A 15,930-nucleotide genomic window follows, 5' to 3' on the forward strand; every position below is an offset into this window, starting at 1 on the left:
TTGGGTGGGCTGTATATGGGCTACAGCTTAAGATTCATTGTGTATATATATAGATGTGTATATGGCACGACAACATTATTTTATAGTTGGGTGAATGTTTTACTATGTCTATATGTATCCATATATTCTTCTTACTTTTCTATGACCGTTATATGATGATTTCATTATTATTATTTGTATTATTACACTATATGTTGACTGTCTTTGTTTTTTGAATTATGGGGTTTTGTGTGCACTGTTTCTTTATGACCTGTCACCCTTGGGTGCTTGCCACACCCTATTTAAGATGGCCACCTGAGCTCTCATTCTGTTTGCCTGACGAAGGCCTAGTGCCGAAACGTTGCACGGTTTGTCCTAATAAATTTCACAGTTTGCAAGTAAGACGGTGTGCGGGATTTTTCTGTATGTTCTGGGGCTGCTCCCTCTCCTCCAACGCACCCGTCTCTAGTAGTTGATGTGCGAGGCTCTCATTCTCTCAAAACTCAGTTTTCAAAACTTTTTATCTACAAGCCTAGCACCTGGTTGTGTCCATGGAGACGTGCTAGAGAGACTGCTTTCCCAAAAATGTACCACAGTATGGTGTTAAGTGTGCTTATTATTGAATTATAGATGTTTTTTTTACACTAAAAACATATACTTTGAAAAATATGTATTCTACTGTAGGTGCCCACCTCTGTAAGTCCTGTAAATTGGCTTGGTGCTTGTCTCCATGGAAATAGACCAGTTTAATATCATACTGTGAAAAATTCCTGCCCAAGCAACAACCCTCCTCCCGGAAAGTTACGCAGTACACCTTTAAAGGTTCTTGACTTGAGAGCTTTAAGCCATGTTATAATCTTGTTACCCAATCAGAAACATATCCGGAGTTCTGTTTTGTTTCATTCACACGTTTGAGTAACCCTTTATTATTAGTCTACATCTCCAAAGCTCCAAATTCTCTGTTCCGCCATGTGATGTCATGTAGTGGTAGTTTTTCAGTTAACAACTCCTTTTATTTGCAGTTCAATAGAGACTGGCAATTCCAGGACTGAAATCATCCAAATGATTCTAGTGAAGGTGTATGGAGTTTAAAAACACAGTGGAGAACCAAATGTTTTCAAGAACTCAGGCTAAATATGCAGGATTTGTTTTAAACTTGTATGAATGAAATAAAACACAACTCTACACAACTCCAGGTATGTTTTTGATGAGTAAACAACACTGTAACATGGATCAAATCAAATTCATGTAAAATAGGCCCTTTAACAATTCTAAACTAAATATTTCCATCTATCTTCTGAATGGTGAAATGTCCTCAAAATGTCAGCCCAAACCTGTGACGTGGATGTACTGGGGCTTGTTCTCTGAGGGGAAGTTGAAGGCTGAGGCAGAAAACTTATCATGAACAAAGCCAAATCTGTAGAGGATGGCCTCCTGGAAGAGCTGCATGCGATCCCAGTATGTCTCCGGCTCAAATCCTAAGAGAAAGAGAGACATGCGCATGGAGAAACTGAACCAAACTATCAAACCACAATGTTGAAAATGTCACCAAATTGTGTAGATTTGTAGACAGCATTTGTAGAAGGATTTTCAAAAGTAACAAAAATCTGTTATTTATTATCAAAACTAGATACTCATTTGAAGTATCAATACTAAAAAGTCACATTGACAGGACAGAAATGAACCTTTCCTGAAGAGCACATAGACTAGTATACCCCCATGGACCACTATGGAACCTACCTGGACCACTGAAGGATTACACACATATAAGGCCACATGGGAATAGAAAAGAAAGTACTATAAATATTTAATGGTGAAAATCATGTAAATAAAGAGTGTTTTTTATTATTGTCACGGTATTAGAATTTGCATTGAATATCACATCTATTCCTTAGTATGGAAATCAAGTTTAAATTTTTAGTATGACAGTACTAGTCCAAACAATGGGGCTCATTCTTGAATGTTTTCTTTAAAAATTTTTGTAACTTCTTAAGCAATCGAATTCCTTCTTAAGTAACAGTTGTGCCTAATTCATTAACACTCAGCTACGAACACCTCCATGCTCATTTGCATTTCAGCTACATAGAAAATGAAATTTTATTTGATTGGAAACGCCCTCTGAACTTCCAAATATGGCCTATATGGGTTTGACATTATGACATGTGAAAGTGCAAGGGAGAGAGTGACTGAGGAAGTGAGATGGAGCACGTCTACCGACTACGGCTGTTTTACAGCTTCAGCAGGGATTTGAAATGTCCAAACTCACATGAACGCACTCAGGGAGGGAATATTTAAGTCATAAAGTTATTGAAATAGGCGGGCTCTTTCGTCATATTTATCGCTCTTTCTGCGAGTCACTGACCCGAGGTAAATAGCGATGGAGGGGGCCTGGTTGGGGGTCTATAAAAGTGCGCTCTGGTCATGGCGTGTTGGTGGGGTGATGGGAGGGAGTTAGGCTCACTGCAGCCTGTATAAAGTCTGTTAGACCCAACAGACACATGCTCTATAAAACGCCTCATAAATGTTATTGGATCACACAGTAATATGTTTATTATTTAAGAAAATATAAAACTTACAATGATGGAGGAATTAGAATTTTTTTGTTGCATTATCAGAGTAATAATATTTTAAAACTTTAGAATTTGTGTTCTTACGAGTGTTCCTGACTGTTCGTAGGAGTTGTTCTTCCAGAAGAACATTTTCAGTTAAGAAAAAGTTTTGTGAATGCTAAAAAGTTTGTAAAAAGGCCTTAAGTACAGATTTGTTTGTAAGAATGCTTCATGAATGAGGCCCAAAGTGTACCTTCAAAGAGGTTGTCTGTGGCGTTCTTGAGCAGGCAGTGTATGTGCAGGGGGATGAACAGGTGCGCTCTAAGGGGGTCTCCGTACAGGTACGAGGTCAGAGCAAAAGGAACTTCCAGCACCGGGACCAGGAGGAAACCACAGGAGGCAGCTTTTCTGTGCCAGCCCTGGACCTGAGCAACAACACAATTCAGACAATTCATTTGGGGTTAAAAATGGAAACATGATTCAATACACCAGACATACAAGAATTATACTAAATTTGTTGACAACTATTTCAATAATTGATTGTCAGTAATTTATTAACTTGTTAAGTTTAAGGTACACTTTATTGTCCTTGTAGGGAAATTTGTCTTCTGTATTTGACTCATCCTTCAATGCCACTGCGGCATCTCCTGAGGAGCAGTGCACACCACAGTGCTCAGAGACACATCTCCGTGATCTTGTTGCTAGTCTTGGTCAGGACGACCTTAGCTGGAGGATTTTACATTTGGTGCATGTTTGGGTTGATCTGGGAAATTCAAGTGTCCAGAGAAAACCCACTCAAACACAGGGAGATTACACACAAAACAGGCCTGGGCGACCTGGGGGTGAAGCGTGAATGCTAGCCACACAGTCACCGTGCTGCCAAGGTTTTACAGAGAATAAGACAGATAGACACCATGAAACTCCAGATGCTAACAGAGCAAATCTGGAGCCAGGCTCCATATTTGGAAATCTGACCGCGAGCATAGCAACCACAAGAGTCAATCATGATTGAGATTGTTAAATGTGCCTGCCCTTCTCAGTCAGGAGGGGCCGGAAGAGCTGCCTGGCGCACTTCCTATTTGGAAAGCAGCGGATAGATATACAGCGGATATCTATGTCCATTCATACATACGGTCTATGATAGACACCTTATTGAAATTCAGTGTTCGACAGCAACAACATAGAGGGGTTGAATCATCTGAATAATCAGCTTTAAATATTTTCACAATTACTTTAAATCCATTCATATTATAGCTCTTTTTCAGAAAAAAAGTACAAAAATATAAAATTCTGTTGAATGATGTAGCCATTTTTATTGCTCCTCAAAACTTTGAGTCACTAGTCTAATAATCTAAAACTGTTTACCATCTCAAAAAGCACGGCAGCAGTGACAGCCATCCAGTGCAGCTTGATCTCGAAGGCGGAGTTTGGGGAGAAGTTGCCGTGGTAATAACAGCTGCACCACTCACTGCGGTCACTACGGTTATTCACATCCACGTCCAGGGTCACCGTCTTTTGCTCTGGGACTGTGGCCGCTGGGGAGAGGAGAGAGGGGGAGGAGAGGAGGAGGAGGAGGGGAGGAAGTGGGAGGTACCAGAGGCAATAATATTCAAGCAGCAAGCTAAACTGTTTTTAAGGACGTGCGTACTTCCATATATCCACAAATATGCAAGCCTGGTAAGGAGATATGTGTCCAATGAAAGCTTATGATGAAAGCTGTAATAAGGTAGTGAGGATTCAGATCAGAGGGTCTTTTTTAGGTTTAAACCAACTGGATTTCAGCTTTGAAATTGGCAGCCTAAGTGAGAGACTCGTGAGATCAAATAAATGGGACATTATGTTTCTATAATTAAGGATAAATCAGAATCAGTAAAATTTATGTTTGTTTTGAACATGTTTACTTAGTATCTGGGAACACAGATAGATATCCATGTTTATGAAATTGAAAACAAAATCTTACAGTTCCTTTAACAAAGGATCCACCACTTTTATTGATTATTAATGAATATGTAAGTGGAGAATATGCTTTCTGTCACCATATCATCGAATGTATAGTATTGTGTTACAATATACAAAATGGTGTATTAAAATTGCATTTTTATTATGCAGTTGACGGTGGGAGAAGCGAGCCTGGTCAGAGCATGCAGCGGTGAGGGACAAACCTGGAGCTGATGCAAACACAGAGGCAAAGCCGAGCGCGACAGGCGAGGAGCAAGAGACCACAGCACCACTGAACTACAGCCCCACAACCAACATGCAACAGGACCACTATGACAGGGACCACACACTACGGGCAGGGACCACACTATAGAGTTGTCAAAAGTATCAAAAATCAGATACTAAAACTACTATCAAAACTAGATTCTCATTTGTGCATCTATCTATAGTAAAAAAAAAGTCCCATTCACAGGACAGAATTTTAAACTTTTCTGAATAGCTTTACAATGATCTTGAGCTGTATCAGAACAAGTATAAGAGCACATATAGACTGGTATATGCCCATGGACCACTATGGAACGTACCTGGACCACTGAGGGATTATACAGTTATAACACCACATTGTAATATAAATAAAATGTACTATGATTTAATGTTGAAAATCACATTCTACTGTCTAAATAAAGAGTGTTTTAATTATCATCATGTTATAGAAGTATTGAGTATCAAGCCTATTTCTTAGGATCAAAATCACGGGGCCACACTATAGAGGCAGGGACCATACACTGGATCAGCCCATCAGCCAATCACAGTCCAGCTTCTCTACTTCATGCACTACACACTACACACCAAACAGAGAGAGGAGACCGTGACCAGTAGTCACAGATGCAGGGACCAGAAGGAGATGATGTGGGATGTTACATGGATGTTTAATGGATTATATATTTCAGTACTGGATAATGGAAGATGGATATACAATGGCCCAGTGGTTCAGTCTTTGGGGATTTTGTGTTTTTATCTGGTACAAATTTGATCAGACAAATGAGGAGTGTTTTTTGATGGCTCTAATTCTGATGAGAATTAATGAATGAACTCATTAATTAATTAACACCTCAGCTCAGACAGAGCAGTGCTTACAAACCAGTAAAGCATCAACAGTAAAAATGTATGACTGAAATGTTGAGCCATAATGTTGATGGATGTATATTTATGTAGGAGTGAACAGCGCTCCCTGCTGTGTGACCCCTGGCTCTGTCTCCTCTCAGAATGGGCCCAGAGCTCCTCCAGGGCTCTAGGTGGCGGCTGTACCTAGCAGTGCGGCGGCCTGGCTGCGTCCTCCAAAGCTGCGGCTGAAAGAGCTGTGCCTACTTGCGTAGGAGGCGGGCCTACTGGGTAACCATGGCAACAGAAAGGCCGGCAGGTCACATGGTCTGCGCTCCTCCAGGACGAACGCCACCTCAAACCACTTCCTCTGGAACAGGGCGAAGTCCTCCAGGGCAGCTGTGGACCACACTCCCCCAGTTGAAGGGGGCATCTGGGAGGCTGAGGCTGCACACAAGAGGTAAGTCTCACACACAGCTGTTCTAACTACTTGTCTATTCTAAGTAAGGCCCAGCAAATAGACAAGGATCTACAGAAATGTACATTGTTGTAGTAAAAGCAGTAAGAGCTTTGTTTAGTTACCACTAGATGAATCTTGTTTAGTACATAGGGCTTCTCTACACATTATCTGTTTATATAAGATGGAGTGTGGGTGTTGTGTGACCACTCACCATCTTTGTCTCCTACGATTCTGTAAAAGTAGAATCCATAGACAAAGGTCCTCATGGCGTCTCCTGAAGCATGAGCCACTAATCCCTCCTCCAGCATTTTCTGTGACAGCAGTAACAGTAACAGTCACAGTCAAATACTCCACATTTTTACAGCATCAGTCAGCACTGTGCTGTGTACCTGCATGATGTCCACAGCCATGCCCTGAGTGGCTACGCCCTCCACATGGTTCACGAGCCAATGAACCACCTCTGCGCTGATGAAGCAGTTTGGGGGCAAACCCTTCTGTTCTGGCAGGAGCTGCACCCCAGTACTAGGCATTATAAATAGCATTTAAAAACACGATGAGAGAAGTGGTTAGTTCTCATTTCATACTTTCAGGTCTTATATTAGGCAAAACTGACTTTTGAGCTTTATGCCCTGTTAGAACATTGTTACCTCATCAAAAACATACCTACAGTTGTTTTATTTTTTTATTTTATCTACATCTCCAAAGCTCTAAATGCTCTGTTCCAACTTGTGACGTCATGAAGCAGTAGTTAACAGATACTTTTAACTTTTGTTCAGTAAAGATTGGCAATTATTGGGCTAAAATCATCCAAATGATTCTAGTGAAGGTTTATGGACACCGTGAAGCACTTTCTGTATTACAACATGACACACACATCACAAGGTGGAAAAGTGCATTTTTCTTTTGAGAGAAGAACTCAGTGTAAATGTGCAGGATATATGTGTTATGTGTTAAACATGTGTTAATGAAACAGAACACAATGTCAGATATGTTTTGACAAGGAAACATTAAAACATAGATCAGAAAATAGTGTAATATGGGCCCTTTAATAACTAAACAGTGATGGATAAATACATGCAGAAGAGTTCCATTTATAAATTAAAATCTCACGTAGGATGTTTGATGGCCTCTAGAATTTCCAGAGGGGTCGGGGAGGAGGACAGAGACAAAGCTCCAGTAGCAGATTGTCCACTGTAAAAAACACACTGGTCACATACAGAGTGAGACAGAAGCCCTTCTCACCTGCAGAGGGCAACCTGTACCTGGCTTCTGGGGCTCCAGTCTCTGCTGTGGTCTGGGCGGGGGTCTGTTGTCCTGATTTATCTGCAGCATCAGAGGACTCAGGGGGAAGCTGCACACACATGCACTTATTCTTAGACAGATTAGATATCATAGATTTGAATATGACACAGTATTCAAACAAGAAAACCAAAAATTCTGAATGTTTTCTAAATAAGTCTTAAAAACTTAGCATGCATTTTAGCCCAAACCCATTTTAACCTAAACACCCTTTCTACTTTTGAGGTGCACTTCAGGTGGTGTGTGTGCGTGTGTGTATATATATGTGTGTGTGTGTGCGTGCGTGTGTGTGTATATACAGTCCCTGACAAAAGTCTTGTCGCTTATCCATTTTGTAGAAACAAAAGCTTATAACCTGACTTTAAATTAATCGATTGGTTTTAGAAATGTCTCATATGAAAGCTAAAACCCTCCCAAATTATGCTCAATATACTAAAATAAATTTGCTTCACTGAAGAAAGATTGATCATTTAATGAACACAGAAAGGTCAGATTTTGGCAAGACAAAAGTCTTGTCGCCTTGTCATATGATGATGCACCCAATCCTAGATTACAGCCTCACCTGTGATCAGTTACAGATCAGTCAGTTAGTGGGTGTGTATAAAAAGAACCCCAGCACACCAGACCTTCACATCAACTGCAACTTGACCTCTGACAACATGCCTAAGATCCACCCTGAGACCAAAGCGTTAATTATCAAGAGGCTGAAGACCAGATCCACTGCTGAGGTGGCTGACACCTTCAATGTGTCTCAGCGTCAAGTACAAAGAATAAGAAAAAGATCTGAAATGACTGGAGATGTTTTTGACAAGCCCAGGTCCGGCAGACCCCGCAAGACAACTGCTCGGGAGGACCGTTTGTTGATTTGAAAATCCAAGGCCCCTTTTCCACTGCAGCAGACTCCACCAGGCCTGGTCACCTCAAGTCCCTGTGTCAACCACAACAGTTTGTAGAATTCTGTCTCGAAATGGCCTCCATGATCGAATCAGTGCACAGAAACCAGCACTAAACAAAAGGCAATTAAAAAACCATGTGGCATTTGCCAAGGCCCACAGCCTGCTAAAAGGATGGACACTGGAAAAGTGGCAGAAGGTGGATTTCTCAGATGAATCCTCGGGTGAATTGCATCACAGCCGCCGCAAATATTGCAGGAGACCTACTGGAGCCCGCATGGATCCAAGATTCACCCAGAAAACAGTTAAGTTTGGTTACATCCAGTATGGGAGTGTGCGAGACATTTGCAGGGTGGAAGGTAATATCAATAGCCTAAAATATCAAGAAGTATTAGCTCCTCTTACATTCCCAACCATAAAAGGGGTCAAATTTTGCAGCAGGATGGTGCTCCATCGCATACTTCTATCTCTACATCAAAGTTTCTCAAGGCAAAGAAGATCAAGGTGCTCCAGGACTGGCCAGCCCAGTCACCAGACATGAACATCATTGAGCATGTCTGGGGTAGAATGAAAGAGGAAGCATGGAAGGCAAAACCAAAGAATCTTGATGAACTCTGGGAGGCATGTAAGACGCTTTCTTTGCTATTTCTGATGACTTCATCAACAAATTGTATGAATCATTGTCGAACTGCATGGATGCAGTCCTTCAAGCTCATGGAAGTCATACAAGATATTAAATATGGATCTCACAGCACCACTACTTCATTCACTGACGTTATGCAACATATTTTTGTATTTGAAGTAAATTATTTGTTCAATTTTCTGTAGGCGACAAAACTTTTGTCTTGCCAAAATCTGACCTTTCTGTGTTCATTAAATGATCAATCTCTTTCTTCAGTGAAGCAAATTTATTTTAGTATATTGAGCATAATTTGGGAGGGTTTTAGCTTTCATATGAGACATTTCTAAAACCAATCGATTAATTTAAAGTCAGGTTATAAGCTTTTGTTTCTACAAAATGGATAAGCGACAAGACTTTTGTCAGGGACTGTGTGTGTGCGTGCGTGTGTATGTGTATATATATGTGTGTGTGTGTGTATATGTATATATATATATATATATATATATATATATATATTATATATACACACCACACACCACCTGCTTGTCTCCATAGAGTCATTGTTTTAACGAGAATGTTCCACAGTAGGCCTTTAAACTGTATTTATTTAAATTTATTTCACGACAGCTGACAGGAGAGTTGTTTATTTCTAAGCCTGAAACAGAAGACAGAATGAAGCTTTAGTAAACAGGTGTGTGTCAATGGCTTGTCAATGGAAACCAGTCTAATGCCATGTCGTGGAACATTTCGATCAAGCAATAATATGGAAGCAAGCAAGCAGGTAGTGGACCTCTATCAGAAAAGTTCCAGAGTGATCATTTTCCACACATTTTCTAGACTCAAATTAAATGTTAGGTTGCTATACAGGAAAAGACAAGGTTGAGTTAATAATAAAATGTAGCTTGGACCACCACACCTTTTTAAGAGCTGAATTATAAAGAATTCTTTTGTTGTTTCTATTGCAACTTTACAGTTGATGTCGTCAACATTCTCTGGGAGTGTGATGCCAAATGTGGGCTCTGCTCTATCTGAAGCTCCCTTACTCAAATTAGACTTTAATCTGAGCTTTGTTTTAACACAATCTGACCAAAAAGAACTGAGTTAGTTGGAACTGCAAAAGTGAGTGCGATTTGTGCTGTTTAGCATGTCTCTTACACATACAATTACAGCCACAAGCCTTGTATTGTTCGAAGACTCCTAAAAATGTGTAGTTTAGTATTTTTTCATGAGTTTTCAGACTACCTAAAAACCTTGTGTCACCATAGTAAATGAAAACAGAAATCCAATCAGTAGACCTTCAGTGTGATGTCATTGCAAAGTATCAATATTCACATGCATCCATACACATGTTAATTGCATTTTGTTGCAACAGTGCCATATTATACAAGACATATTTCTGAGTTTCAGATTACATCACAACATTATATAGGCCAATAATATTTAATACAGCAACAGCTGAAATAATATACAGTATAATGTATAATACAGTTAAAATGTAGGTTTTTGTTGTAATCATAGACTGTTCCATGAGGGTACTGCTGGCTCCTTCTGACCCTGGCTCCCATTGACTTACATTGGCATATTGAGAAATGTTTGTACTAACCCACTCTACATGATCCTGGTGCTTTGTTGTTGTTTGTTTTTTTTTGTTTTTTTTGTTTTTTTTTACTATTTTGTCTGTTAAAAAAAAATCCTATTTCTAATAAAGAGGCTGGCTCCAAATTTGTCCCTGTAACCGCTAGGATTGTAAGTTTCATTTGATTTGATAGCCAAATGCTATGGGTCACTCAAGTCCACTTCTTTATACAGTCTATGGCTGTAATATAGCAGGTTAATGGGTCTAGTCACCGACAGAAAAGATTACATTAAACATTTGTGAATAAACTTTTTGGATATTTTATGACAAAGTGCAATTTTATAAATAGGGAAATATGTCTGCCCCCAATCTGGTAGTATGAAATCATCACATTCTAGAATCTGAAAATCACCAATTAACTGCGATGAGTAAAAGGATGACGGTCTTCCAAGCTACTAATAACATGTAAAGTCAATGTTGCAGAGAGACGAAAAAAGGAAAAGGAAAACACATGCAGGAAGCAGCGGTCACTCTTCCACACTGACCTGCGAGTGGTGGATGTACGAGGAGCGAGGACTACGAATAAAGTCCAAAATAAAGGCACCGTCCTGTGGCCAGCAGCAAAGAAACACCCAGAACACCAAAGTCAAACCAGAGACAGGGACAGACAACAGCCAAGCACAGAGTCAAAATGAAGAGAGACATATGATGCAAAAACTGTCATGTCATAAACCACAATATTGAAATTGTTTGGTTTGGCTGTATTTGTGCACGGTAGAGTTGTCAAAAGTAATGAAAGTCAGATAATCAATACGAAAACCAGTATCAAAACTAGATATTCATTTGAGCAGGTATCGATACTAAAAGTCCCATTCACAGGACAGAAATTAACCTTTCCTGAATAGCTTTAGAATGATCTTGTGCTGTATCAGAACAAGTATAAGAGCAGACTAGTATACGCCTGTGGAAACTACCTGGATCACTGAGGAATTATACAGATATAAAACCACATGAGAATCAGTACTGAGTATCAAGTGTGTCAAGTGTGAAACACTAAACACATTAAAAATCCTTCTGAACAACAGGAAATGCTCCTTGAAAATTCAGTTCATGGCTTAACTATTTGAAACCCAAACTTAGTATATTGTGTATTTTTAAAGTCATCTTCACAAAAATCACTTTTAACAGCATTTGAACTCACTGAACTGAAATGTACTGCACCATGTGTTTAAAGCTTCTGATCGTCTGTTCTTTACATATAAATGTCTAAGCAAATGTTCCATACTTATTAAAAAACTACAGCTAAGCATAATATGTCTCTTTAAAGGCCAGAGCAGAGTCAGAATGGAGCACACAGGGCTCACCTTCCGGGGGCTGTCCACATATGAGGGGGCTACAGACACTGCTGTGGGGTCAGGGGTCAGGGGAGGGGGCTTAGACTGCTGCTCCTCCAAACATCTGAAAGAAGAAAAGGGGATGGGGTCAGTTAGGCTGGGAAAAAAAACTGTTTTTGTCAGGCTGCAAGTAAGGATTATTTTACTAGTGAAATGATTATTTTATTGTAAATTTAGATTTTGAAAAGACATTTCTAACCTTAGGTCATTACATCTTCTAGGGAAATTAAAATTACTGATGGCTTCTAACTAGAGAATATTTCTGAATAAAATGTCTTATTGATAAAAATCTGAAATGAGTTTATTCTTTTTTTTGACATTTTGATTTAATAATGTCACTGAGTTTAAAAGTCTGTATAGTCCAACAATTACAATTATCAAAATACAACTACAATTATTTTTCATAGTTGATTAGTCAGTAGTCGACTAATTACTTGACTTCCAGAAAAATTACAAAGACTTATGGAAGCTTCTGTTTCCAGTTGAGATGACTCACTTCTGGTTCTGCTCCATCTCCAGCAGCGCGGATAAGGCTGAGGTGCCCTTCTTGCCCTGAGGGGGGGCCACAGGTTCAGGGGGGTACGAGGGCAGGGGGGCAGACACCTTCATCGGGGTCCCCTTCTGTGGGACAGAAACAAACCCAGCTCTGATCTATACTGTTTCAAACTGTTTACAGCTTAATAAAAGAAACAAGTCTGCTGACGTCCGGGATCTCACTAGCGAGTAGCAAATTTTTTTCATTTTTCATTCCATAATGACTATGTAATGCTGCCGAATCTTGCACCCATCAACAATTAAGAAAATACAATTAGAGTAAGTACAGAGCAGAGGGGTTAATTGAAACAATGATGTTTTGAATACAAGAGTAAAGATTACTGAAATGTGCATGAATCACTCTAAATACAATTTAGAGGGTAAATCAGAAGGGAAACGACTATAACATAGTTAAAAGCTCTGAAAAGATGATTCCGCATAATAGGTCCACTTTAAGTACTTTAAATGTAAATGAATGTAAAAAGTCTTGTGCCTGCTACACTCACTCTGATGATCCTGTCTGAGCGATGACGACGTCTGATTCGGTTCAGTCCTTCCACAAAGCGAATGAACCCGTCAAGTAAAGCCCCCTCCCCGCTGCCCCCAGCCCCGACCCCAGGGCCCTCTCCATACACGTCCCAGGGGCCCTCCATGTCCCCAACACGCCGGGCCCCTCCAGCCGGAAGCAGCAAGAACCGAGTCCTCCAGAACTTCAGGGAGTCGATCAGGCTAAAACACACAAGATAAAGACATGATCTCTGTCCTCTGTTTTTTACTGGAATCAATATTGAACACTTTGTAGTTCTCAGTGTGTAAAGACTCAGACTTTGTATCAATGCACCAATACAGATTTTCAGTTACGATACCAATCACTTTTTGGTTTGGTTGGGGGTGCGTCACCTGCTTGTTTCCATGTAGATGTCATTGCTCTGCCTAGAATGTCACACAGTATGTCTTTAAACAGCTCTACTTTACATTTATTAAATTACAGGTGATTTTATAGCTCAAAAATACCTACTAAAACAGGCATTCTGACTGTGAGCAAGGTTGCCTCTCCACAGATCTGACCTGTAATTTAGCCTAGTTGTCTCCCTGGGGACTGATAGATTTAATCTCTTTGACAGACCATCCACCAGAAAAGTGCCCCTTTAAGTGTCTGCAAATACCCAATCAGCAGATACCTAAAAACAGCATTTATTGACTTTAAACAAAAATAAAATGAGACAAAACTGATCCAATCCAGCAATTTTTTCAAGATCAGTGCCAATATCAAATATCAGTACTGGATCGGTGCATACCTACTAAATATAAATGATCAAGTATACACAATAATAAAGTAAGAAGAAGCACAGATGATAAAAAACAAGGGCAAGTTAATAAGGTAGTCCAATGGGTAGTGGACATAAGTGAAGGACACAATGACAGAACTTTGTCCGAGTGGGAATCGATCCTGTCCATGATGAGTAATGGTCAAAAACTATGCTGAAAATATTTTTAATCTATAAAATTAACACTGGTATTAACCTGAAGTCCTCTGATCCGGCTGAGCAGATGTACTGGTCCAGGTAGTTCCATTTGTACTCTTCCAGCCTCTCATGCCCAAACTCCACCCAGCAGGACACGAACTGGGCATCTGTGTGAGGTGGGCACAGACTGTAGCTGTAGGTGATCTGTGCAGTCTCATAGGGGTACCTGCAAACACAAGGCCCAGTTAGCGGTAGTTACAGAGGTTTGACGTAGGGGGCGCTGTGGGAGCTCACTTGGGCAGGTAGCGCGTCACTGTGATGATCTTGTCCTTGAGGCAGACTTTGTGAAACGTGCGTCCCATGCTCAGCCAGTAAACTGTCTCCTCGTCCTCCATGCGACGCATTGATACTAGACCTAAACAAGGAAAGAAATAATCAGGTGACAATCAGGTGAAGAACTCACTGTATAACTTAACTGACTGTATAATAGAAGTGGACTGAGTTAGTGTGATGCCACCCATAGTGTTTGGTGGCAACCAAATGACGTCCAGGCTAGCAGTTGTAGTGACTAATCTGCAACCAGGGACCATATTTGGAAATCCAAGAGTGAAATCAAACAATCAGGCGTGAGGATGTTGAAGGTACATGTCCCCTCCCGCACTGCTGCTTTGAAAGGGTACGTGTGTTTACCAACGGCTGTGTCATTCAAACCTAGCGAGAGCAACCTCAGGGAAAATAGGCATTAGATTGGTCTGTTATTAATGTTCATATCTTCTAATTTAGAGAAAAAATTGTGAAATAAAAACACCAGGATCATGTAGAGCACGTTAATATGAACATTTTAAGACCAAAATGATGAGGCTCAGAAACAGTTACAAAGAGGGGCAACATTTTTTAATACATATACAGTCTACAACTACTATACTTTTAAAAAAATCTATTCTTAGTTAAAATTACTAGAACTTAATAACTAATAAAACAACACTAACTTAACTTTAACTTAATCTTAGTTAATACACAATGAAATGTCTTGTAAAAATGCAGGGAATATATATAACAATCTCAATACATTTCTCATTCAGCTGCTTTTATTACATGATGTACGATGTTAAGAGCATTTAGCTTAACTAGAATAAACTGAAATCAGGTACACGCCCTTTCACATCCTGGATTCAAATTATTGTAACTAAACTAGGACAAAAAACGACACACTCATTAGGAGACGTTACCTCTGGAGTAGAGCGGGCTGCTGCCGAGGGGCGGGGCTGTGGCGGGCTGGGACTTCCTGTTGTTTGGCTGCACTATGATCTGATACCCCTGCATCAGCCTCTGACAGATGAACTCCTCAAACACCTGAGCTGCACTCATGGAGGGAGCCTCGTCCTCACGCCTGACACACACAGGGAACACATAACCCGGGGACTTACAACATACAATGAATATTTACATTTGTATGCACTAGCTGAACTTACCGGGTTGCAGATTTTGAATTGTCAGTGTCTCAATATCTCAATACATGGTACCATCTAAAAGTAACTCCTGTTCCACTCTCTCTCTCCCACAAGAGGGAGTTAAAGTGGGACTAAACACCCAAACTCTGTCCATAACCACATTTCAAATAGACCTGCTAAGATGGGCAGTACATGGAGGTCTAAAGGGGAGAGTGAGGAATGAAGAGGGGCAGAGTCTGGAGGTATAAGGAGCAGTGTGATTGGTCTAACAGGTATCCACACTTCAAACTCTGCCCCTCCAGTCAGGTGTTTGTATCAGAAACACCTGCCTGTAATCAGGGGCAGTCTTTTTGTAACGCCACCAACTTTTTACCTACATTTACCTAGTTTACAGTAAAGTTGCCAGAAAATGACAAACAGTAGATAATGCTGTTAAACAGTAAATAACAGTAGATAATGCTATTAAAACACAGTTTAGTAATGAGGTGGATTGCATGTTTAGTTCCACTTTAATCCTAATTTAATCTAGTTTTAGTTTTTTTGTTAGTTTTTTCACAAATTTTACAAAACAAATTGTTTTTTTTTTACAATGTTGTTTCCAACCCTTTAAAACACTCACTGACCTCATAAATAACGAAAATGATGATAAACTAAATCTAAACTCTCAA

General features: G+C 40.1%; 1 protein-coding gene across 4 annotated transcripts in view; it reads right to left on the reverse strand.

Annotated features, from left to right (window-relative positions):
- Positions 1-15,930, reverse strand: part of depdc5 (DEP domain containing 5, GATOR1 subcomplex subunit) — a 33,389-nt gene that overhangs the window by 1,784 nt on the left and 15,675 nt on the right. For 2 of the 4 annotated variants that reach the window (XM_055152072.1, XM_020922190.2), the window contains exons 27-41: positions 15,041-15,201; positions 14,106-14,226; positions 13,870-14,037; positions 12,852-13,074; positions 12,308-12,432; positions 11,782-11,875; positions 10,963-11,025; positions 7,290-7,378; positions 7,138-7,218; positions 6,417-6,549; positions 6,239-6,338; positions 5,775-6,014; positions 3,894-4,063; positions 2,782-2,953; positions 1,314-1,457 (exon numbers count right to left, since the gene is read on the reverse strand). In XM_055152072.1, coding sequence (XP_055008047.1) covers positions 1,314-1,457; positions 2,782-2,953; positions 3,894-4,063; positions 5,775-6,014; positions 6,239-6,338; positions 6,417-6,549; positions 7,138-7,218; positions 7,290-7,378; positions 10,963-11,025; positions 11,782-11,875; positions 12,308-12,432; positions 12,852-13,074; positions 13,870-14,037; positions 14,106-14,226; positions 15,041-15,201 — 2,084 coding nt within the window. The remainder of the gene's footprint in view (positions 1-1,313; positions 1,458-2,781; positions 2,954-3,893; positions 4,064-5,774; positions 6,015-6,238; positions 6,339-6,416; positions 6,550-7,137; positions 7,219-7,289; positions 7,379-10,962; positions 11,026-11,781; positions 11,876-12,307; positions 12,433-12,851; positions 13,075-13,869; positions 14,038-14,105; positions 14,227-15,040; positions 15,202-15,930) is intronic. The other 2 variants (XM_055152073.1, XM_055152074.1) reach the window with 2 other exon arrangements.

Source organism: Boleophthalmus pectinirostris, unplaced genomic scaffold (genome assembly GCF_026225935.1).
Source record: "Boleophthalmus pectinirostris isolate CB_2022bp ecotype Guang Dong unplaced genomic scaffold, ASM2622593v1 HiC_scaffold_16, whole genome shotgun sequence".
Lineage (NCBI taxonomy): Eukaryota > Metazoa > Chordata > Actinopteri > Gobiiformes > Gobiidae > Boleophthalmus > Boleophthalmus pectinirostris.